The 25,701-nt window shown below is 35.5% G+C and overlaps 1 protein-coding gene across 2 annotated transcripts in view; it reads right to left on the reverse strand.

The window, feature by feature from the left end:
- The window catches only part of CNTN1 (contactin 1), a 347,630-nt gene that overhangs the window by 54,595 nt on the left and 267,334 nt on the right, over positions 1-25,701 (reverse strand). For both annotated transcript variants that reach the window (XM_058558501.1, XM_058558502.1), the window contains 2 exons: positions 11,739-11,897; positions 2,242-2,391 (listed from right to left, as the gene is read on the reverse strand). In XM_058558501.1, coding sequence (XP_058414484.1) covers positions 2,242-2,391; positions 11,739-11,897 — 309 coding nt within the window. The remainder of the gene's footprint in view (positions 1-2,241; positions 2,392-11,738; positions 11,898-25,701) is intronic.

Genomic DNA, 25,701 nt, shown 5'->3' on the forward strand with positions numbered 1-25,701 from the left:
GCAATTTTATTTTGAAAATGAATACTTGTTAAATCAAATCCAAGTTTGTGATCTCTCAGCATGAAATGATGTGGTTAAAACCACCTGTCAGATCATGCCTCAGTTCCTTTTTATTTTTGTTTTTCAAGAAAGGGCGACTGTGTTCAGTCCATCACACAGAAGCCTCTATTACCAACACAGGAGGCTCTAAGAAATAATAAGAAGAACCAAACACAAGGATCCTGGCCATGTATCTATGTTCTATAGGGCTTCAACTTATATTACCTCCATATCCTAATGAGATTTCTGTGAGGTAGAGAAAAAGGAACAACTGTGTCTGTTTTGCAGGTGGATATATTGAAACAAAAAAATTAGTATTTAGGTCATATCTAGTCTTGCAGTGAAGGATGAAATCTAAGCTTCTACTAGAACGCTAATAAAGGTTCACATAAATGGATGCGTTTCTAGAGTCCTGCTTGAGAAATCACCTTTAAGAGCGAAAGATCAACGTAGGAGAATAGGTATCAGACAGATCTGGAGTTGAGTTCTGAATCCTGCAAGTAGTTATATTTACTTTGGTAAACTATTTAGTGTCTCTGAATCTACTGCCCATTAATGAGCATTGGATAGTAATACCTGCCTCAAAATATTATTATGAGGATCAACTAAAATGTGTGTGAAAATACTCAGCACAGATCAGTATTTTAGTGTTTATTTTCTTCCTTTATTAAAGAATCATCATTTTTATCTGGTACATTACACAAAATTACATGAAACTTTGAGACAGTTTATTGATGGCAGTCCTGTGAATAAATTGGCTTTAAAAACTAAAGACATTGGAATTCATAATTCTGTTTAAAAGTTATACTAAGGAATTGAGGTGGCCAGAAATGTGGATAAGTGATTTTCAAATATCACAGCAGAATTTTAATGGCAGTCTGTCATCCTATTAAACCCTTTTGCCCCATATAAAGCACAGAAGTTTGGCAAGGCATAGTAAAAATAAACGAACTCAGAGAGCCTACAAAACATTTTCTTTTTCATAGACAGAGAATAATCAAAAAGAGCTATTATTAGAAGCAGAACAATATTTTTGCTGAGTGATGCAGGGGAAAAGGAAAATAGAGTGGAGGACATCTTGTCCTGAAGGCCATTCAAATGAAGTTGGTATTTAGCATAAAAATGTGAACCTAAATTGGAAGAACAGCCAAGGTTGAGCTGTGATAAAAGAGCATATTTAGAGTGGCATCTAACATTAAAAGACACATTATAGCTATTTCTCAGAGATGCTATGACTCCGGAAGTGGTACAGATCTGAGAAGCCCTCATCAGTCTCTCCACTCCTCACGCACCCTACCCTCCCTCCACGTGGTCATTCAGTTATAAATGTCTTTGAGAAACATGCAAAATTGTGAACCTTCTAAACCATGGAAACTGCTTAATCAAGAGTCTGGTTACGGTTCAGAATTTACATTAAAGTTTATATTCTAAACACCAACTTCATTGAAGCGGTCTCTAGTGGAATATGCAGTGGTTTCTATTTACCTCTCCTCTACGTTATTTATGTAAAAATATTCTTAAATTTTATACAGCAGTCCCCCCCTTATCATCGGTTTCGGTTTCTGCGGTTTCAGTCACCCATGGTCAACCACAGTCCGAAAATATTAAATGGAAAATCCATAAATAAACAATTTATGAGTTTTAAATTGCAGCCATTCTGAGTAGTGTGATGAAACCTCACGCCATCCCACTTCATCCCACCCAAGACGTGAATTATCCCTTTGTCCAGTGTATCCACACTGTATATGCTGTCCATCTGGTAGTCACTTCGTAGCCATGGGTTTTCAGATTGACTGTCATGATATGACAGTGCTTATGTTCAAGTAACACTTATTTTACTTAACAAGGGCCCCAAAGTGCAAGAGTAGTGATGCTGGCAATTCGGACATGCCAAAAAGAAGCCGTAAAGCGCTTCTTTTAAGTGAAAGGAATGTAGTATATCTAGGTTTCGGTACTATCCACTGGGGGGTCTCAGAATGTATCTTCCTTGAATAAGAGAGGACTACTGTATTTCCTTTTTTGATTTTTGACTGTCTTGACATAGAATACACACATATGTGTGAAATACATATACACACACATTTTTTGGATGAATCACTTATCTCAGAGCATTATTTATTTCCAAATACATTCAACGATCTATTAAAGAAGTTGCACTGTATTTACAAAACTTTTAAATTTTAAAAAATTTCTTCTACTTACCGGCACCATCCGTTTTAATTTTGTTTGATGGTATACTAGGCTCTCCTGTACCCAATGTATTGGTTGCTACCACACGAAATTCATACTCCATCCATGGGATTAAATCCACTGCTCTGGCTGCCTCCATATTTCCTTCAATAATTGGGGGATCTAAATAAAATGAACATTAAATAGAGAATATTAGTTGAGTAACATCACTTTTATAACTCCCAGTTTTCCTTTTACTGTTTTGAGAAAATGGCACATATTCCATTGAGCTGAAATAAAAATAAAAACTAGGAATGACAAAATGGGTTCAAGGGAGTAAGAGGAGAGGTCATTAATAAAGAATAAACTTGAGGGCCGGCTCCGTGGCTTAGCGGTTAAGTGCGCGCGCTCTGATGCTGGCGGCCAGGGTTCGGATCCCGGGCACGCCCCAAGGCACCACTTCTCCATCCAACCCAAGGCCGAGTCCCACGTACAGCAACTAGAAGGATGTGAACCCATGACATACAACTATCTACTGGGGCTTTGGGGGGGAAAAAATGAATAAAAATCTTTAAAAAAAAAAAAAGAATAAACTAGAAAGAGTGATGTGCAAATGAATCATCTATTTAGTAAGTCTTGGGTGGGAGGACTGAGACTCCACACTTCTAACAAGCTCCCATGTCATGGACTATGCTGCTAGTCTCTGGGCTACACCTTGAATAGCAAGGAGCTGTATGCTGAAGGTTGAATCTAGAATGATTTCCTGAGGCAAGGGTATAACTGGGGCAGTTAAAATTTTATGGACTGTCACTGATGTAGTGTATGGTAGTGAATGATTTATTACTAGGCTACCTATATGTTTATACACTTTTTAGTTGGTTTTGTAGATTTATATGCTAGTAGATACTAATGGGAAGATTACAAATTATGGGTAGGATAAGATTCGAGATTGCTTATTTAACTGAGGTCTGATAACACATACAACCAAAGCAGGACTATACATCATTTTAAGCTCTCTTAAAATATTTCCACATATGTTTTTAATAATTAACCTACACATACATATGCATGGAAATACCTGTACACCACTTATTTGGAAAAGTATTTCCTTTAGGCTTGTCTATGACTCATCTTATTATTTGGGGAATTTTTATCTGGCCATGCACACCATGAATAAGTAGCTTTTTAAGGTGTTGTACCCATCTCCACAATCAATGCTAATCACCCAGTGTCCTTTACCTCGCCTGCCACAAAATATCCAACCTTATGCCTATATTCAGTCGGTAAATTATCCTGCCTTGTCTAAAGCAGAAGGTAGACCTTATCTCCATCCTCTTAAGCCCTCTCCCACTCTCTTTAACTGTTGAGTTGATCCTTTCTGATTTCTCTCCTCCACTGCTACTATGTTTTATCTCCAGTACAAATTTTTATTTGTTTTATTCTAAGCCCTATGTGTCCCTATAAATGGATTTGTACCTCATACATGCAATCTTCTTGGACCCCTTCAGCCCTGGTATGAACTACTGGATACATTTTATTTTTCTAAAACCACCCACACAGACAGATTGGGAGCAGAGGTCAGCTTTGCTTTGGAAGCAGATTCCTGCCCCAAGCCAAATGGAAAAGAACAGTTAGGAGCCAAGGGACTTTGTGTCCCCTCTCTCCAGCCAAGCTCCTTGCAACCTGTTTGTTATCCCTGGAGTCAGAAAGAGAGGAGGGCACTTTGCACAATACAGGCAAGTACTGGGAATCAGGACCGGGGTCTCAAGTTCCTGGGTGTTAACTGGGCCAATTCTGAGTCAGGCCACTTTTTACAGACCATCTCAGGATTGAAAATCAGATCTTAACTGTATAATGCCCGTCAGAGTTTTCTCTCTCTAAAAAACTAAAATGTTGTATATTAACCTGATAGGTATTTAAATCTTGGTTTTACTTCTGAGTGTAAATTTCAAGTAAAGGGATATACAGCAGGAGACATACTCCTTGTTTTAATACTCAGGTCAAAAGACCCCCTTGAGAACGTCTTATTTTAGCAACCAGCCATGAGCAGTAGTCCATAGATCTATTTGCAAATACTTCGACTCCATAAGGCTCAGAATAAAAAGTTTCTGCCTACTCTTTGGAGGAAAAGAGAAGCAAGCTGCACGGGTATCCTAAGGCCATAATGCACCGTGTTTTAATTCACTAGCAACCATGATGTAGTACTCTGCCTTCAGACCACACCAATTAGCTGTTTCAGCAGCTTCAGAAACGGCTAGAATGACCTCGGGACTAAAAAGTAGACTGTTTTGAGAATAATTTCAGGCAATGTAATGCCACCTGTTCTAGATTCTTGGAAGTTGCCTTAGTGAGTCCTGGTATTTCCTTAGGGTTTAAATTCAACCAGAACCTTTAAATTCAACCAGGACCCTCCATCTCAATCCAAAACTCAAGTATTTGAAACTACCCAGAAAGAATTACCCCTCTGAGGTTCTAACTGAAAAAGCAGGGTTGAGAATGGAAATGGGCGTTTAAAGGCTTCTCACCGGCTCCAATACAACTACTCAGTGTTACGTTAGAGGCTCTAGACCCAACTCATAGGTCACCTGGCAGGACTCAGGGAGGAAGCATAGGTGTGGCAAAGTTCCTTGCAGCGAAAGAAGCAAATTGTGCTTTGGCATCCCGGAAGGTGTGATTCATTGATCCTCCTCTAAGGAAAATTTGAATGTAACCTCATAAAAACCCCGAAATTCATATTTGAAATAAGGACAAGAAAAAGTGAAGCTACAAAAAAGCAAAAAGAAAATAGTGAATTCTAAAAAGTAAATATCTTACAATGAGCCTAGTGTTATTTCTGTTTTTTTAACCTATCAATTTGGCAAAGATTTAGAAAGAAAATGCTAAATAAAGATATGGAGGAAGAGATACGCATATGCTAGTAGTGGGAGTAAAAACTGCTTCTACCTTTCTACAGAGTAATTTTATAGTATAGCTCATGAGCTAAAGCATGTTTACACTCAATAATTTAACTTACAAATATCTGTTCTAAGGAAATAATCTGAAGTCCAGAGAAACATTTATTTGCTAAGATCTTAATTGCAGAAGATTTGTAACAATCAATTCTAGTCTTCCATACGACAGAACTTTAAATACAAGACATTTTTCTTTTCCTTCTTACAGAACATATCCCAGGTTTTCTCAATTGCACCTCATAACATGGTTTCCAGGACTCTTTATGCTTTGGCCAACATCCCCCTTACACACACACACACACATTCCATCACCAACAATATTCTATAATATTTCCTCTGAAAGTAAAGGAACACAACATTCCAAATGTGACCTGAGCATCTCGTAGAACCCCGGGAATGGCATCAAATTTCTGCTGTTCATCCTCTAAAAAGTCCAAGAGAAATAATATGTACAGTAGATCGCTTTAAAGATATACCATCTATTCTTTCATCTCATTATTCTAAATTTAATCCTTGGACCACTGAAAGTTGATATCTTTGAAAAATATTTATTGAACACCTTAAATAATTACCTTTATAAGACTGAATTTAATCCTGTACCTTCCTCTTTTAGTGGACAGCACTATAAATAAAAACCACTTGATTTTTATTTCTGTATTTGTTGCAAAAAGTATTTTTCAATTCCACTTAGGATATAGTCACAAGAGAACTTGACTTACACAACTAACAAAAAGAACACACAAGATAACCTGTAAAATAATCATTTTTAAGAGCCCACCAGAAAGCTGTGTTTGTGAAGAAATCTAATGAACTAAAAGTCATCATTGGCAGAGCAATGGGGAGAGGAGGACCTGGTCGAAGATGTTCATAAGAAGAAAGTTTAACTTTTCACAGATATTTAAAGACAAAGTGCAGGCTGCCATGGCTGGTTTGAATCCATGGGATTGAATCCCAAATCAAGGAGAGTTGATTGCACCCACTGGCAAATTTTTTTTCACAGGTCTCCAGCAAGTATACTCAAGAAAGTCTGGAGGCAGGACAAGAGAGCCAAGAGAGAATTCCCTTTGGGGCAGACACCTCAGTTCCGCTTAAATCTAAATGCTGAGCAGGAAAACTGAGACCCCACATGCGATCTGGGCTTACACTGAGCATGAATACTTGGCCATGTGTGGCTAGGTGAGTGGCAGGAGAGCTAAGAGAGACCTGCCTCCTTTGTGAGGGACAGGTGCTTTGGGTTTGCTCAAGTCTGAGGGAAGGGTAGGCCTTGCAGGACATTTGGTCCTGTCCAAAACGTCCAGAAGAGATTTGGTCCAGGCCAAAAGGTCCTTGAAATTTTGTCCTGTCCAAAACCATTTGGCATGGACCAAATATGCTCACAGACATTTTGGACAGGACCAGATGTCTTATGGACCAAATATCTAAAAACATTTCGGGGGCCGGCCCCGTGGCTTAGTGGTTAAGTGCGCGCGCTCTGCTGCTGGTGGCCCGGGTTCGGATCCCGGGCGCGCACCGACGCACTGCTTCTCCGGCCATGCTGAGGCCGCGTCCCACGTACGGCAACTGGAAGGATGTGCAGCTATGACATGCATCTATCTACTGGGGCTTTGGAGGGAAAAAATAAAAATAAAAAATAAATAAATAAAATAAAATGTAGTTTGTTTATTAAAAAAAATAAAATAAAAAAATAAAATAAAATAAAAACATTTCGGATAGGACCAAATGTCAAGGGCCTTTTGGTGTGCACTGAATGTTTCCATGGACGTTTTGGACAGGACCAAATGTCTGCTAATCAGGGCAGGAGAACTGAGAAACACCCCCTCCCCAGGCATTCTGGGATTTAGACTTATTATCAGACAAGAGCTTTCTGGGGCAGAAGCAGGGAAGCTGAGGGAGTCCTCCATGAGGTCCAAGCTAGAGGAGCAAGCTGAAGTCTGATGGTAATACTGGAAAACCTCCAGACACTGATATGAAGGAGAGTTCTGATCCTATACCTAAATCACTTGAAGCCTGTATTGAACTGAATCTAACAGCAAAGCTCCGATCATCTCAACTACAGATTAGATTGGTTCAACCCCTGAAACAAAGACATGCATTTTCATTGGCACAAATAATATTTACTTCAACCTCTACTATTCTTTTAAACACAATGTTTGAAAATCAATAAATATTATCAGGCATATGAGAAAACAAAGAAATATGACCCATTGTCAAGAAAGGAAAAACAAATTCAGTAGAGCCAGACTTAAAGATGGCCTGGATGTTAGATGATCAGACAGGGACTTTAGGACAACTATTATAAATACGTAAAAGTATCAAGTGGAAAAGGTGCACCACTTGTATAAACAAATAGGGAATTTCCATGGAACACTATGTGAGCAATGTTAAAAGGAGCCAAATGCTAGAAACAAAAAAATCCTGGAAATAAAAAAATATGTAAGATTAAAACTATTTTAATGAGATTTTCAGCAGACTGAACATAGCAGAGGAAAGGATCTATGAAAGTGAAGACAAGTTATTAGATATTATCCACACAGAAACACAAACATACACACACACACACACACACACACACAGCGTCCATGGTCTGTGGAACACATCAAACAATCTAACACAGAATCAGTAGAGACCAAGAAGAGAGAGAAAGAGAGTGGGGTAGAGGAAATATCTGAAGAGATAATAGCTGAGGATTTCCAAAGTCGAAGGGAGGTATCAACTTAAAGATCCAAGATGCCAGTAAAACCCCATCAGGATAAATACATTCCCATGAAGCCAAAAAGCAAATATGAAGAGAAATCTTGAAAGTAGCTAGAAAAATGGGCACATTAAATACCGAGATATAAGGTAAAAATAATAGTTGCCTTAACAGAAACAATGAAGGCAAAAAGACAAAGGCACAATATTTTTAAAGTGTTCAAAAAAAAAATAGAACTTATATCCAAAAAAATCACCTAAAATAAAATTAAAGTCATTTTCTAATGTACAAAAGCTGAGGTCTTTGACTCCAGCAACCTGAACAATTAGAAATGTTAAAAGAACTTCTTTTAGGGAAATATACCAGATAGAAATCTAGTTCTACAGAAGGGAATGAAGAACCCAGTAAATATATTGGTAAATATAAAGAGATTTAGAAACAACTTCCAGCAAACTGAGCATAGAAAAAAACTTCTTCAACCTGATAAAGGGCATCTAAGATTATATATTCAAAGCACTGAAGAAAATAAAAACTGTCAATCAAGAATATTATATCCAATAAAGCTATCTTTTAAAACGGAACATGAAATAAAGACATTCCAAGATAAACAAAAACTAAGAGAATTGGTTGTTAGCAGACCTGCCTTACAAGAAATACTAAAGGAAGATCTTCAGGCTGAAAGCAGTTGACCCTAGAGAGTAATTTAGAAAAACATCCAAAAAATAGGGAGCACTCATAAAGGTAATTCTGTAATTATAAAAGATAATATAAATATGTATTTCTTCACCTCTCTTCTCTTATCCAATTTAAAAGTCATTGTAGAAAACTATATCTATGTACCTATCACATATATATACATATGTATAAGTATATATATGCATATATGTGTGTTATTGTGTAAAATAAAATTAATTGTGTTAAAATAGATAAAATTGTGTTGTTGGGCCTACACCATATAGAAATGTAATATATTTGACAATAATTTAGAGGGGCAAGTGGAAACAAAGCTGTATTAAAATAAGGAAATAACATCAGAGAGTAACTTAAATCCACAGGAACAAACAGAGAGGACCAGAAATGGTAAATAAAAAGGTTTATCTAACAAACTTTACAAATATATACTTGCTTTCTTTTCTTCTTTTAACTGCTTTAAAAGATATTAAAATTATAGAAAGCAATAATTTTAACAGAAGATTATCAGGTTTGTAATATTTATGGATGTAACACATATGACAATAATATAGAGCACATAAAAGGGGTAAGATGGAATAGAACTATCCAGGAGTAATAGTTCTATATCTCACTGAAATTAAGTTAGTAAAAATATGAAGTCTATTCTGATAAGTTCAGATGCATATGGTTAGCCCTAGAGTAACCATTAAGTATATCTCTATCTATATATCTATATCTATATCTACCTATCTATCAATAGTGAATATCACTAAATAATTAAAATGTTACACTAGAAAATATTCACTTAATGCAAAAGAAAGCAATAAAGAAGGAACAGAGGAACAAAAACAAGTGTAACATTTAGATAGAAAAAGTACAATGGCAGATATATATCCAAGAATATTAATAACATTAAAAGTTAATGGAGTAAAGAATCTATCAAAAGGTAGATATTGCCAGACTGGATAAAAAAAGATCCAACTCTATGCTATCAGCAGGAAACATACTTTAGATTCAAAGACACAAATAGGTTGACAGTTGGAAAAGATATAACATGCAAACAGGAACCATGAGAAAGCCGGGGTGGCTACACTAATATCAGAAGCACATTATTTAAAATACTACTCCCACCTCCCCATCCTTTTCTGTTTTTTCTCTTTAGCATTAATCATCCTATGATTTACTATACATTTTAATTATTTATTGCCATCTCTCCTACTAGAATGTAAGTTCCTTAAAGGCAGGATTTGCCTTTTCTGTTTTTTCTCTCTGTTTTGTTCACTGATGGTCAGGTGTATATGCAGCATCTAGGACAGGTTCTGGCATACAGTGGGAGCTCAATAAATATGTGTTTAATGAATGAACACTATGGGCCCTGATCTAGGTGCTAGGGATAGAACAGTGAATAAACACAGTCTTCACCTCCACGAAACTTACTTTTTAGCGGATTTTTTTCTTTTTAATGAAAAGTATTCTTTAATTGAGCTACATGATAAGCATAAATAATTAATGAAAATGATTGTAATTAATATTTCTTTTTCATAGCCAAACCAAATAGTAGTCATTTGTTTATTTAATTATGTTCTCCAATATCTATAATCAGTATCAATTTAGCTAGATATCTAATATTATCTACAGTTTCATCATCATGCATTTTCATTCTCTTCAGAGAAACAGAAATTGCCCATGTTTTAGGTTTATCAAACATCTGAACAGCTTTTAAAACTATTTTTCAAATGGCCTGATTTTGCCAGTTTTTAAAACTATTTTTCAAATGGTCTATTTGCCATATGGTCTGATTATATTTATAGATAATACTTATACTCACAAGCATAATGTAATGGAAATATTTCATCTATTTCTAATTAATTTAAACCTTATACTTTTTATGTGGAGGATCACTTAGTCCTAAAATGTATCCCAAACTCTTGTAACAGGCTTCAAGTTTATATTTGGTTCATTTCCCAACATAGGAAGAAATTATCAAGGAAAAAGACATCTAAATTAAAACCTCTCAGTGAGCAATACAAATAAATTCCATTACATTAAGATAAAGATAAAATGAGAGCAGGTTTGGGATATGCTGGTATTAATTCTTTTTTCAGTTTTTAAAAGAGAGAAACATTTTATTGACCACTTTTTTCTTCTTTTCTCCCCTCTGATGGCACCTGAGTCCATATTTCTATGTCTCTTCTTTATGCATCTAAAAGAAATTCTGACAACTACAAATTTGCTTTAAAATATTGTCAGTAATGACAAACATTAAGTAGGTCATTTTATCAAAAGGATCCTCTATATCTTCTGTGATGTTACAGGAGAAAATAAACTGATGTGCAATGTTGTAGGCTAGTCATGAGAAATGGCCATGGTAATAGTTACAGACAAGGGAAAGTACCCACCTACTCTTAATTATTTTTTTCTTTTAGAAAATCTTAATATAAGATTTGAAGGTTGAAATACAAAACTTCTTTGAAAACCTATTTTGAGGAAGTTCAAACCAGGCAAGATCATCCTCAGAAAGTACAGGGGTGGGGCCGGCCTGGTGGTGAAAGTGGTTAAGTGCGCGCACTCCGCTGTGGCGGCCTGGGGTTCACCAGTTTGGATCCCTGGGCGCACACCAACGCACGGCTTGGCAAGCCATGCTGTGGTGGCGTCCCATATCAAGTGGAGGAAGATGGTCATGGATGTTAGCCCATGGCCAGTCTTTCTCAGCAAAAAGAGGAGGGTTGGCAGATGTTAGCTCAGGGCTGATCTTCCTCACAGAAAAAAAAAAAAACAGAAAGTACGGGGTACGGTGGTGAGATTTGGGTGCTCAATTTTTATGATCAATGTAGCTTTTTCAAAGTGCGAAACTATAGTACCTACACAATTGAATAAAATGGGTCACAAATAACAATTTATAGATGCCATTTGCCAAAAAAAGACTTCTCAATGATTTTTTCCTAATAAATCTTAGAATTACATGTAGCTCAAATAAGAAATCCAGGATGCCTCTCTTTGCTTTCTCATTATACTTTTAGACATGCTACTTCTTCCTCTATAGCTTTAAAGTGTTCAAGTTCCTTGTGGTTTTCTTCACTACCAAAGCATGGGGATATTAAAAAAAAAGGCATTTCAGGGTAGATGATGAAATTGTTAAGACATCCAGGTTTTTGTTTTTGATAAAAGAATTGACTTAATAATATGTGCAGATTAATCAGAGAAATAAAACTCACCTGTCTTCGCATCTTTCCAGTCATCTGAGAGTATAGTCTTGGTTTGGATGTTGTATTTAGATATAGGGCTGTGATTGTCTGAACCACGGCTCCAAGTGAGTGCCGCAGAAGTGGCTCTAATGTCTTCAATTCGCAGACCACCTGGAGGGCCTGGAGGGCCTGGAATGAAAATTTGGGTAATAAATCAGTGAATCCCAACTAGTGGATTAAATGCACATTAGAATACAAAAATGTCTTCCTTGCAATTAATCTAAGCAACATTTATATGATATGATCAGTGTTGTCACATTCCTTTTAAATATAAACTATAAGAAGTGATAATAGTATTTATGATTTTCACTAAATGATTTCATGATGTCTCTTCTTAAGAAAGGAGATAAATGCTGTCATTTAAAATGGCATTATTATTCAGGATATATATGAAAATCTTTGACTCACAAAATGGATACATATGATAATCTTTGACTCCTAAAATGCAATTGGCATCAACAGGACCTAATACAGATTGTAGGATAGTGAGATTTAATGAATGCTTGCTGAATGCATGAATCAGAGATGGTAGCCCAGTGCAGTCCAGATATCAGAATAGTGAGTCAAATGTTTCATTCTGCCTCCTGAAAATGGAACAAATATTTTTTTTATAACTCTAAATGTTATAGGTAACTTATTTAACTTGGAGTAGAAACTTCTGGGAATGACTGTATGTATCATTTTGGGTAATACATTTCATGTTAGCTATAGTAATAGAAACAAATAATATTAAAAGAAATATTTCTACTTCTATAAAATGTAGAAAACAATTGTCAACTCAGAGATATACCAGGAATGCTCTAAAAACATAAAATTAAAAATGTCTTAGGACAGAAGAATTATTACTGCAGAACATACAAGAACATATATAGGTTTTCATACATGCTTCATAACTCAGTACCCAGTATTATTTTATTTATCCTTTAAACTGAGAGCACTGTGCTGGGTGGTAGAGATGAAAAGATAAGTGAGACATAACTTTTGAGTTTCGAAGAGATCTTTTTCTGGTAAAGGATGAAATGGATCAGCACATAAATAACTGGAATAGATGGTAGTAAATGCCATGATAATGGTATACAAGATACTTATACTCGGCATCACAAATTGTCATTTTTAAAAATGAGAAAAAGTCCTTTGAGTGGTAGAGTGGCATCCACGGCTTACAGTGCTATAGAAGGCTGTCAGTTAAGAGAGAGCTCCTAGAATAGACATTTCAGAAAATGCCATCACTTGTTTCTTTGCACCAGAAAGGAGTCCATTCCCAACTGAGTTAGGTATATTGAATATAATAATTGACAATTTTTGATAAAGTGGCACTTTCATTTTTTTGCTTTGAATATAGGACAAAATAATTTGTTTTTATCTTTTAGCTGAAAATAAATACCTAAACAAATAATACTTATGTATTAGATCAGGTGCTTTGCCTACATGGCTTTTTTTCTTCATATGAGCTTCGGTCTTTGCAACGGTACAGAAAACATCCCAAACCTTCACCACTTTCCTTGTGGTTGGTCTCAAGGAGGAAAACGTGTGTGTAGATCAACACAAATGCGTTACTACCAATATTAAAATAACACAAGACACACTCTATTGATGGGAGTAGATTTTATTATTTTGAAATATATAACATATATAATAAAGGTAAACTTTTGTAAATGTATAATCTGTAATAGTGTATTTATACTTCTTGGTACTAATTAAAAGTAGCAATGCGCCATCTAAAATAAATGAAAATAGACACATAAATATAGAACACATTCCATATTCAGAAAGAACATATTGCATTTTTCATATGTAAAAACCACATTGAAATACAGTGTACATTCTTGATCAGAATGAAGAAGTTCATTATTTCACATAAAGCATCATCCCAAATCAATTATTGAGTGATATATTTCAGAGTTTTAAGTGAAAAATTATAGATGAAAAATAAAAGAAATAATTTTGAAAAGGAAGAGAAAGTCACGCACTCAGACAATTATTCAGAGCATAAGGGTATGGCATTCAGAAAATGTTGAAAGGAATTTAAGATAAAATTGCCATAGGTTAGTTGATAACCATTAAAGTGTAAATCATTTCCCTGCTTTTATTCTCTGAAGTTCTTGGGGTGGCAAATGAATAATATTTTAAAAGTTCAGATTAAAGTCACATATTATTAGTGTATTTGTTGGAATTTTTTTTTTTGTGAGGAAGATCAGCCCTGTGCTAACATCTGTCAATCCTCCTCTTTTTTTCTGAGGAAGACTGGCCCTGGGCTAACATCCAGGCCCATCTTCCTCCACTTTATATGGGATGCCGCCACAGCATGGCTTGTCAAGCGGTGCGTCGGTACGTGCCCGGGATCCGAACCGTGGAACCCTGGGCCACTGCAGCAGAGCGGGCGCACTTAACCGCTTGCACCACCGGGCCGGCCCCCCTGTTGGAATATTATATGCACAATAATTTTATCCAGTCATCCATTCATTAAAGAGCAACATTGTCAAGTAAAACACTGTAACTATGTCCATTTTTTTCTCTGATATATGCGTGGCCTATAGTGGGTTCTTAATACATATTTGGTGAAGACATAAATGAATTTATCACAATTGATCTTCAGACAGTTTTATAAGCATAACGGTCATCCACAGTACAATCTCCATTCTCCCACTTGCCTTCAAATACTATATCATCATAAGGAGGTGAAACTGAGAGAACAGATGAAAAGCATTAGTTGATAGCCTCAAAACCCTGGTGCGGCAAGATTACTTAGTTCACTTGATGTGAGGTCGACTTTTCCATTTAGGAATTGATTACGAATATCTCCCAGAAAATACCTGAGAGAAAATATACTATTAAAGAGCAGGGATTTTGAATTAAAATAGGCTTGACTTTAAATTCTGTGCCCCAATTTGGGCAAGTTTCTTGAATTTATTAAGCTTTCATTTTCTCACCTGTAAAATAGGAGTAATAAAAATTGACCATATAGGATTGTTATTAGGATTGAAATAACATCTTTAAGACTGTAGTGCTAGGCCCGGTCCATAGAAAGCTCTTAGTAAACTTTAGCTATTAACAATATTATCGTTATTCCTGTAAGAGTTTTCTGAGCATCAGAGCTACCTGGCAGGAGTAATTATTAGTATTTGTTAATAATTAGCAGGGATCTGTTTACCAGATTGTTCATTTACCACTTGTTTTTACTTTAAAGTAGTTTCTGGTGAATTTGATGGAGGGGAGGAAAGTTTGCTTTAGTGCATACTAAGGAATCAAAATGTAGCAAAAACAGAGATGTGGTACTATGGAGACAAACTTGGATAGCCTGCGAGTTCAACCCAGGGCCAGCCCTGCACTGTCTCCCAGAAGGAAGGTTTTTAAGGCAGTGTAGCTGATAGTATTTGTTCAATTTTTCTGTTCAGACTAGAGAGAAAAGTGTGGTACAAGGTAAAACAACGTAGCTACATGTTCCTCAGCACAAAGGAAGGCATTTAGGAATTGGCCACCCTTCTGATTCTTTCATCAATGAAAAAAAAGCAATACATAATTCTGACTCTAAGAGCTTCTTTCTTTCTATTTTTCAAGCTTCCATTGCTGTGCAAACACTCTCAAGGAATCTTTAAGGAGAGAATTGAAGCCAGGGAACATGTAAGCAAATGGACTGCTACATGCAGCTTATTTCGTCATTACTCCACTGATAGCTCCTTCTAGTTTCTTAGGTGGTCCTCAGGTGGACAGCTAATGATTCCTAAGAACACCATTTATGCCAAATTTAAATTATAGTGAAACAGAGAGATTGGTCAGATGGAAAGGACCTTTGGAATTTGACCTACATTTTAAATGCCTAGATACACTAGATGACAAATTATCTGTCTCCCGTTTTTTTCTTTTGTTTTTATCATTAAAGATCTGTGGTGGGGAGCAAAAAAGGAACTGGAATATTTCTCTGACTAGCCCTGGCAAAGGCTTTTCTTCAGTTCTTCTCACTAACATTAAATACTTGGGGAGTTGGAAAGAAAAGAAAATGAGGAGAAGAAGAGATACAAGGGAGGGGATAAAAAGTTATTAAAAGCATGCTTTTTGTTTTTAGTTTTTGTGAGCACAGTTTTATCTACACCACTTGTTTGTCATCACCACCCGCACCCCTTGGAGTGTCTGAAATGCATTTTATTCAGTTCATATATCATATCCATAAGACGGTGCTGCTATTTTTGTTTCTTGATTCTTCCAAATGCTGACAGATGTCGTTAAGGGTGGACATCGCTAACTGTGTTAGGCCTATCCAGCTGACCCCATCCTTCTTTTATAAAATTAACAGTACAATCTCCAATGTTGATTCTTTGCATCTTCTTTTCCTATTCAAAATCATAGTGTTCAATGCTACCTTCTATGGAATTACCTCTCTGTACCTCTTCAGATGGAGGTTGCCACCATGGACTGTTCTTCCTATTTTATTTGCATTACCCTCATTCTTACTATTCTGGTTTTTCACCCATTACATTCTTTCTCTCTAGCTTTAAACATCCCTCTGGGAGATTACTGATTGAGAATGCTCCATAAAATCTCACCTATGGGGTAATTAGTCTCTCAAGGTCCTTGTTAGTGTGATGTTTCTACATTGTGGGTCTTCAAAGTCAGGCAAAAAGAGTGTATAATTACTGAAGCTTGTTTCTGTCACTTTTTTACCTAGTGAAGGACTGTGGAAATAGCCAGAATGGTCCCCTATCATCTGTGGTTCGATGCAGAGTCTCATTTGCCATATCCATATTCTCTTTCGCTAAATTTCTCTAGGTTCTCAATGTTTTTACGATTAAATCATTGGCTACAGATAAATAATGGAAACATTTTGGTATGTAGTGTAGATCACACACATTTTAGAGTTCACTTAAGCCAATATCTGTACATTTTACAAAAGGATGCTAAAGTCTAGAAGGGTTATTGCTAGAATCACACAGCTAGTCTGTGGCAGAGTGCAGAATCAGGACAAGAGACTGGGTTTCTTGGCACAACTTACTTGAAATTTGAAAAAGCCCATTTAAAATTCAGCTCATGCAGCCCAAATGTGCCTGTCTGCAAAAGACGTCCAAAGAACTACTTGAACACCGACAAGTTTACGCTATTGTTCTCTTGGATTTGTCTGTATTTTTTAAACAAGTAAGAACTCATAACAACATAAAATTTACACGACATAAAATATTAGTTAATCAAAAAAGGAAATTTGTACTGTATATTTTAATAAAAACAATATGTTTTACTTAGTCCTTATTATATCAGAGTCATTGCTAAATCTTTTACAATTCTTACCAATAACTCTATGATGTAGGTGCTATTATTTTTCCTATTTTACACATGAGGAAACAGAGATATGGATAGATTAAATAAAATGCCCACATCATCCAGCAAGCAAATGGGAAAGCTATGATTTAAACTCAACCAATTTGCCATGGGACCAACTTTTCATTAACTATAGTAAAAACAATCATTTAAAAATAGCATTAGCAGAATCAAATTCAAAAATGGTATTGATTGTTTTCCTTTGGAGACCTTTCTTGGGGAGAATATGAATTACTCGGGCACAAATGTATATTTTGGAAAAAATGACAAAAAACTGTAATACATTGATCATAGCTTTTTAAATCTTTGATCTGTTAATTCAGATAAGCAAAGATAAACACATCGCCCATTCATAAATTTATACTCAATACATCTCCAGTCCTTCTTGATCACCATAAAGTTATTTGTTAATCTTTCCTGAATTTTACTGGTGTTTTTCGGAAAAAATACTTATGTATGAAAAAAACCAAGATGTGATTTCCACTTACTTCTCATTCTTAGGTAAAGTACTTAGAGGGGAAAATGAGAAAAAATACAATTATTTATCAGTTCTGTCATTTCCTCTTTAGGAATGTAGAAATATTCAATGAAGAAGAGTTTAGACATTAGAGGCAACAAAATTAGCTATTAGAGGAAAAATAGCCAGAAAAAAAATTTTCAAAATGATTATTCACACATTATAAGCTAACTGACCATATTTCCTCAATCAATAATTGAAATTCCTTTTCTGATAAGTCAAACAGAATAGAAGATTTGAAATTGGGACCCACATGGATTAAACAGGATGCATAGTAGCTGTGACTATACCCCGATGCCAAAACTTAGGCAGTAGGTCTAACATATCTTCTCCTTCTTAACACTGACTGGCTTTATAAACAACAATAGTTGGAACTGGACCCAAAAAACCACTGGCCCTTTTGACATGCCACTCGCATAGCACACATGTCTAACATAAACCTGGATGTTAAGCAGGAAAGTCATCCTAGTGTCATTCTCTTTCCACTTGTAATTTCCCCAGTAAGTAATTAAAAGCAAAGCACCACATACAAATATCCTGTGGTTCATCATTTATTTTTACTAAAATAGCAAATTTTAATGAAAAGTTTGAACGTTAAGGAAACAAAAAACTTTTCAGAACAAATTACCCTCCCTTTTAAAATACAATAATCTTAAAATAGCAATGCTGAACGAACATTAGTTATGTTAGGGCAGGTGGCTTCTTCTTTACCAAAATATGTCCAAGTCTCTTTATTACTAGCAGGCTCATTCTTACTCTAAAAATGGGTGAAGACAACAGCTCTTAGGTAAGGTTACAAAACACAAATTGATGTTGTGTGGTCTCGTCTATATTTAAGGCTGTACTAAGATAAAGCTGAATATTAAATATCTCTACTTTACCATTTAATAGGAGGATGGTAGTTTTTAAATCTCTAACATTGATGAAAATGAACTTAGATCCCAATTAGAAATGAGAATGAGGCCAAAGGGAGGAAAATGAATCTGTGTAATTCTAGCTGATAATCGATGCCATTTATCTAAAGAAGAATATTCTCCCTTCCCTGGCACTAGTCACACTTGTCATACGGTTTTCTTTTCTAATTTTTATTCCTTTTTTCCAAAACTATATTTCTATCTGGTCTTGGTGGTATACTTTCAATTATGGGCTATGTAATAAGATGCCTGCAATGATGATTCATGCACATGTCTCCATGGTGATGTTTATTGATACATCAAGATCCTCAAATTAATTTTAAATAACTTATTAACGTGGCAATCGATCTGGATCTCTAGTCTAAATCCTAATTCCTTCTGTGACAGTAATTGAGACTAGAAAATAAAAAATTAAAAAAAGATGGAAATGACTAACATCTGAACCAGAGATATATATTCCTTTAAGATGACTGGTAAATTATTTTAAAAAAAGAACTCTTTCTGTATTTAAGAGTCATGTCCATATCCCTCAAAGCTTTCCTGAGGTTCTTCCAACCACAGATGGCATTACCAGAGTTACTAAATGAGATGTCTATGTAATATCCTGCATCTAAATATAAACCTGTCTAAGAAGAGCAAAATTACTTCTTGTAAAGAAACAAGAATTTTAAGTATGTCTCTTTGATCAAAGGAGGAAAATGAAAGTATTTTTGAGCAATGAAATTTAAGCAGTTACAGAAAGAATTACATATACTTCTATTTTAATCCTTCACTTCTGCCCAAGTCCTTTCAATAAAAGTTTCAACCTTCCTCTTGAAAGAAAAGATCCAAGAAGGCTGATGGTAGCAGTTAATAAAATTAAACATGCATGCATGCTGTTAATGGCTTAGTCATCTTCATGTAAATCCTGCTATTGAGATGACAGTTTCCTCCACCTGCTGTCCATTTTCACTTTCCAATCCCAGGAATTGTTCCAAAACCCCTACAGAGCCATGGACAATCTTCGGTTGTTTACTGCTGCTATTCATCCTTTCATGCCAAAGAATATGTATGGCACCAGGATACGAAAGGCTGCTGGAGTAATGCCCTTTCGCTTATGTCCTAATAAAGATGACTCATTAGTGAATTTGACAACATTGTTCATTACCTGCTTGGGTAAATCAAACAGTCCATTCAGTGGCAATACTCCTGTATTGTAATTCACCAGTTCTTCATAATTTTTTCACATAATGAGCTAATTTCTGATATAAGTAATTTCAAAGAAAAACAGGGTATGAAAACACAAAAATTTTACTTGGCCATTATATACTGTACTGGGTTAGTTCACTAGCATTTTTCAGATGTTAGTGAAGCGGTATAATTATATTTTTAAATATCTTTCTGCTCAAAGTATGTTTAGAAGTTTCAAAAGGTGAAAAATCCTCTAAGAACTAGATTGGGAGGAAAAGGCTGCAGAAGCTACGACATTGAGTTAATTAGTAAAATCTAGCATAACAGGTTAAAAAAAGAAAGACTTTCACACAAATGGTGAGTGTCAACGATCACCAGGTTGGAGGCAGGCTCGCACAGACGGGGAGAAAAGGATCCACCATGTTTTTCTCTCCATCTTTTCTGTTTTTACCTGCAAGAGGAAAGATCAAGGCTGAAGGGAGAGTGTGGATGCCCAGTTAGAGGCAGGAAGCCATGTACTTTGGGGATTTGCATGTGTCCTTGACGAGAAAGTCCAAAACATGAAAAAAGAAAAACATCTTCTCCTAGATACTGGAGATGGGAGTCCAAAAGAGAGAAGGCTGAAGTGACAAGCTTTGGCCCAATCAAACCTCTTTGCCCCGTAAACAGTGACTGACTTTTAAAAGAACAAGAGTTGTAACTGGAGCTTCTCACTCCCTGCAAAAAAAAAAAAAAAAAACCCAAACTCCTAGATCCTTTGTAATTTCACTCCACACAGCACAAGTCTACCTACTTAAACATATGATTATGCCTTGAAGGCTTCTAACCAAGAAAAAAATACTGAGGATGAATTTAAGCAATGATTCTAAAGAGTTAGTCACTGGTTGGGATTGATGTCATGGGAACTTGTGTCTTGAGTAATACTGTATTTATTTATTGTGTCTATATTCAGTATATTTATTTTGTATATATATTATATACATTAATAGCATAGGGTAAGGAAGTAAAGGAAAATATTTATAAAAAGTCACCATGGGCAATGTGTGAACTTTATTATTATTATTCTCTTTCATAAATATGGAATCTGAGACTTACAGTGATTTACTGACTAGCCCAAGATGACAGATTATTTAGCAGGTGAAGTGGATTTCTAATCTGTATTTATCTAATGCCAAAAGCCATAACTTTTTCATTGCACCATGCAGATCTCTTGATTGTACGCATATATTAACATAACTGTATTATTATAGAAAGTCATGTAATTAATAAGATGATTGTCCATCTCTTTCCCTTACACAAAACTAAGGATAGTCTGATTATTAGAATTAGGCCACTTTATAACCACTACTGTTTCCTGGTGATAGTTATTTAAATAGGAGAAACAGTATCTGGGAAAACTTGCCTCTGCTGACTACCTTTTGCAAATTTAGTCCTTATGATAAACGATAACAAAGGTCACAAAACTCTATCACTTTAAGCAGATGAGATTTCTAAGTCTTTTTGATGAAAACTGAAACTGCTAATTTTAGATATATTCTTTTTTCGTCCCTTTTAAGTGAAGTTTTGGTAGTTTTTGCTATGTTACCAGAGTTTATTTATCTGCAACCTGAGGTTTCAAGTCTGGAGAGACGAGGCTGTGAACAGTCACACAAGAGCCTCCCTGATGCGCTCCACAGTGGAGTACCATTTCCTTGAATTAGTCACCGTAGCTACCAGCTTATGCAGAAACGTATCAAATAGTGGTTCTCCAAGTTGTTTAAACCGCAGACCTCGGATGGATCTGAGGTATTCCTGTCAGAAACAGTCCCTTGCTCCTGGAGAAATTCTCAGGAAGGTGTGGAGGGGCTCAAGTGCTGGTTGTTGAGAGCCACTAAGATTGTAGGGAGCTGATGCTCAGAAGTGTGTTCTTCAGTGACGGACCCCAGACTATTCAGTGACACTCACATGAGGGATCACTACACTCTGGCATGTCACAAGTTATTTGCTACTAATAATATTGAAAATTCGTAAGTTTGCGCATTGTCTTTTTGTAAAAGTGAAGTAGATTCACGGTTATCCCTGCAATATGCCAACTCTCATTCACTTGCATCCCAGTGCATTTTCAAATAAAGGGGTTGGTGTGCCAGCAGTGCCCTGGGAAATGCACATGAACCACAGCCAATTTCCTCACCTCGTCCCAAGTCCACAGAGTGACCATTACTGACGGCTAGCATTGGGCAATCAGAAATTAAAAGTGTTTTACTTTTTTAAAAAAAGAGAGCTTTTGGATTTATGCCAGAATCTGCATTCACTTATGAATGTATGTGCAGTTAAACATTATAATGGAAAAGTGCTGTAGCAGAGAAAAGAGAACCCCCTGTGGTGCTGATCCAATGAGATGTCCTGAGTCAAATGTAGATAACACAGGGGGTGTTCTGTTATACAAGTACAGGATTCTATAGTCACTTTCAAGGAGGAAGTGGGTGGGGTACAAACTATGAAACAGCTGGATTTGTGGAATACCAAGAAAGAGTCTACAGAGTCAGTTGTAGAATCCTTTTAACAATTCTTCCTTTCTCTTTGAGTATATCTCAATTAATCCCAGCTATGGTAGTTTGATGAGCTATGTGACAGGAATTCAAAGTACTAAAATCTCCTCACTGCACCTTCTTAAATTGACCAGAGGTTAGAGAGTAAAAGCTTTTTCTGAATTTCCTTCATTCCCATTTGCTTAGGTGTAAAAAATTTTGTGACCTAATCAAATTCCCAGGGGCTGGGCTGGTGAGGTTGGCTGGAGGCTAGGAGATGGTGGTGGCAGGAAGCCAGTCTGCAAAAGGCACCATCAGGAAAGAACTGCACATTCCTGAGACTTGAAATGGCAGACTCCACAAAAATCACACATAGGAAAATTGTTTTGCTTAAAAGGAATTTTACACCATTAAGTCTTTCCTTGGTTATTTTTTCAGTAATGAAGTTAAGGTGTTTTTATCTTCTTTTATTTAATAAAATGAACCAAAAAGAGAAGATATTATGAAATTCTAATTTCAAATAACTTAAAATTTTATTCTACTCTCTAACTTAACTTCAAATTATCAATGCCGCAGAGTGTTTTGGGTAGACAATTTAATTTGATAAAGTAAACCATATACCAATAGTGAAACAGATGTACAATAAAAATTATATGATCTGATTTTTATATTTGGGGAAATTAAACATTAAGGAGTAGTGAGAAAAAGTCAGTTATGTAGTGAATTTGGAGCACTGATATCTGGTCACCTTCTGGCTTTATAATGTGAGAGCTGAGAAATATTTATTTTCCTTTTTAAAACTTCTTTTGCCTATGAAATGGGATTACGGGTCTTTGCATACTACCTCACAGTAATTTTGTTAGGCTGACATGATAAAATTTATATGAAAGTCCTGTAGACATATACTTTATAATCTAAGACATTTAAACATTTTGAATGAACGATTTTTAAGGCCAAAGAGCACATTATAAAACCAAACTTTAAAACCATTTACTAAAATTTATTTACTTTTTTTGCTATTATAATTATAACTGTTTGATGTTGGCTATCTGAAAAAAATATATTTTAAATTACTATAGTTTCCACTCGTTATTAGGCCAGCTATAAATATATCATGGGCAGAAACAAAACTGCAAAATCAGGATCAGTGACTTTCTATAGAGTAAATATTTCTTACCAAAAAAGAAAAAGGTCTACACTTAAATTTTTCCACATTGACTATTTTATCTCATTGAATACATCTGAATTAGTGTTTGGTTATATTGTGTTAAAGCAATGAGCTGAGTGTTATATCTGAAGGCAGACTGACTGGATTCAAATCTTGCTCTTCTATGTATTAGGTCTTAGCCTCACTGGGACTCAATTTCCTTACGTGTAAAATGGGGATAATAATAGTATCTGTATTTTAATATAGTGCCTGGTGAATAATAAGCCTTCAATAAATATTATATATCCTTATATAATATAATAAATACATGATATAATATGCATTTTCTTATAATATATACTATATAATATTTTATCTCATATATTATACATTAAATTATATAATTATATATCTTCATTTTTTATTTTATATTCATAAATGTATTTTCAAAGCATAAAGATTGGTTGCAAACATAATATTTTGCCAACATAAATTGAAATTATTTTTAAAATATGAACTAATTACCATTTATTTATGTTCATAAAGACTTTTGGATATCACTGATCATCTGTACTGCTCTTGTAATTTGACATAATTGCATAATTGTCAGCTTAATTTGGCATCACTGCCTGGTAAACATACACTGATGTATAAAGTCTATGATGGAGCACTGAAGTGGAGCATCTAAAACCATACCCCACGTATTAAGTTCTGTAGGGCGTCTCTGCTTTCTCTTCTGGAATCAGAGTGAGGAGCAGCAAGTTTGCTGATTATTTTTTAAGAGAGCCATGGATACAGACCAACTGTGTAGCAAAGAATAAATTCCAGTTTTCCAAAAGCTGACCAATTTGATTATAAGACAAAGAGAGTCAGAAGCAATTAATTGAAGAAGAGGAAAAGAAATCCTCCAAGGAAACTTCTCTCACAGTAGTCCAGTGAGGAAAAAGAAAAGTAATCTAAATTTACACCAGTGCATGCTTTAATAGTGTCATCTACTAGTTTATAACCCTTACACCGTTACGTTTTAATTTTTGAATTGTAAAATGAAGTGTTAAATTAGATCATTTTCAAGACTCATCTTAAAGCTTAAAAGAGTGTGACTCATTCTGAATGAATTACATACTTTGTTGATATATTTGAAAATTTCCTTGAATTTACATTGAACTTACACTGAGAAATACAATTTGAAATCAACGTGTTTATAACTTCAGTAGTAAATGGCAAAGCTGTTATTTTTACTAGAGCTTTTAAAAACTAGAACTACTAATAAGTTATAACTTTAAAACAAGCTACTTTCTAAATTCTGTATTTATTAAAAACAGATACACATTTCAGCCCATTATTTCAGCTTTAGCGCATAACAGTTATGGAGAACTGGCCGCTAGTAGCTTTTGAATTTGTTGATTCTCAATGGAAAGAAGAATACTTAATTTCTGGGCAGGCTTCTGTATTAATAGATGTATCACTGTCATTTAGTGCCAAGTAGGGTCAGGATACCTCAGAATGGCGCCCAGTCAGTCATTGTTCCAGCCAGTGTGGGCAGCAAGGGCCATTTTCCCATCTCGGTCCTACAGGGGCTGATGAGCTGGAATCTTCAGTCTGTCTCTGTGGCAAACTTTCTTGGCCAAAGTAAGTGGAAAGCAGAGGCAATTATCCAAGTATCTGAGGTAAATGTGTGTTTTTCTGACCCAAATACTTGAAAAACTACCTCAGCTATTCTCTTTGATTTGACTATGATGCCTATATAATCACGTCTCTTTTCTGGATCTCTTCACATGAATGTGTGCGTGTGGAACGGGGTAAGGTATGCCTGTCTAACTTGGTGTGTATACTACATGAAACCTTTTTGTCTGTTCTTCCTAATTTTACAGTGATTAAATTGATTAACTTAAAAGTCCTTTTGAATTACTTTAGGTATGCCATGCCTTAATAATAATTTTAAAAATAAATCCACATTTCCTTATTTAATAATAATTTGAATATAGGAATGCTTGAATACGTGAATATTTACGCCAGATACCACAGACATCTAAATCCTGACTTAGCACCAAGAGTTCCACAAACTTTTACCATGATGACAGACTCTCTGTCCTTTTGCCTTCCCTAATATCCCAGGTCCCTGAGTTAGCCATACAAACAGAACTCTAAATAATCCAAGAGTTAGTAATTTAACCTTTTTTAAATGAATTTCTTTGGGTTTATCTTTTCCTACAATGTTTTAAAAATGAAACTACTCTTTGTTAGCATATGCCAGACAATGGGAAGGGAAAGAGGAAAGAGCAGAAGCTGCGATCATTAACTTTTTACTACTCAGTAGAAGCAATTCTAGAACAGACTTGGTAATCTCTCTGGTACTATACCAAATTAACTA

Source organism: Diceros bicornis, chromosome 17 (assembly GCF_020826845.1).
Source record: "Diceros bicornis minor isolate mBicDic1 chromosome 17, mDicBic1.mat.cur, whole genome shotgun sequence".
Taxonomy (NCBI): Eukaryota; Metazoa; Chordata; class Mammalia; order Perissodactyla; family Rhinocerotidae; genus Diceros; species Diceros bicornis.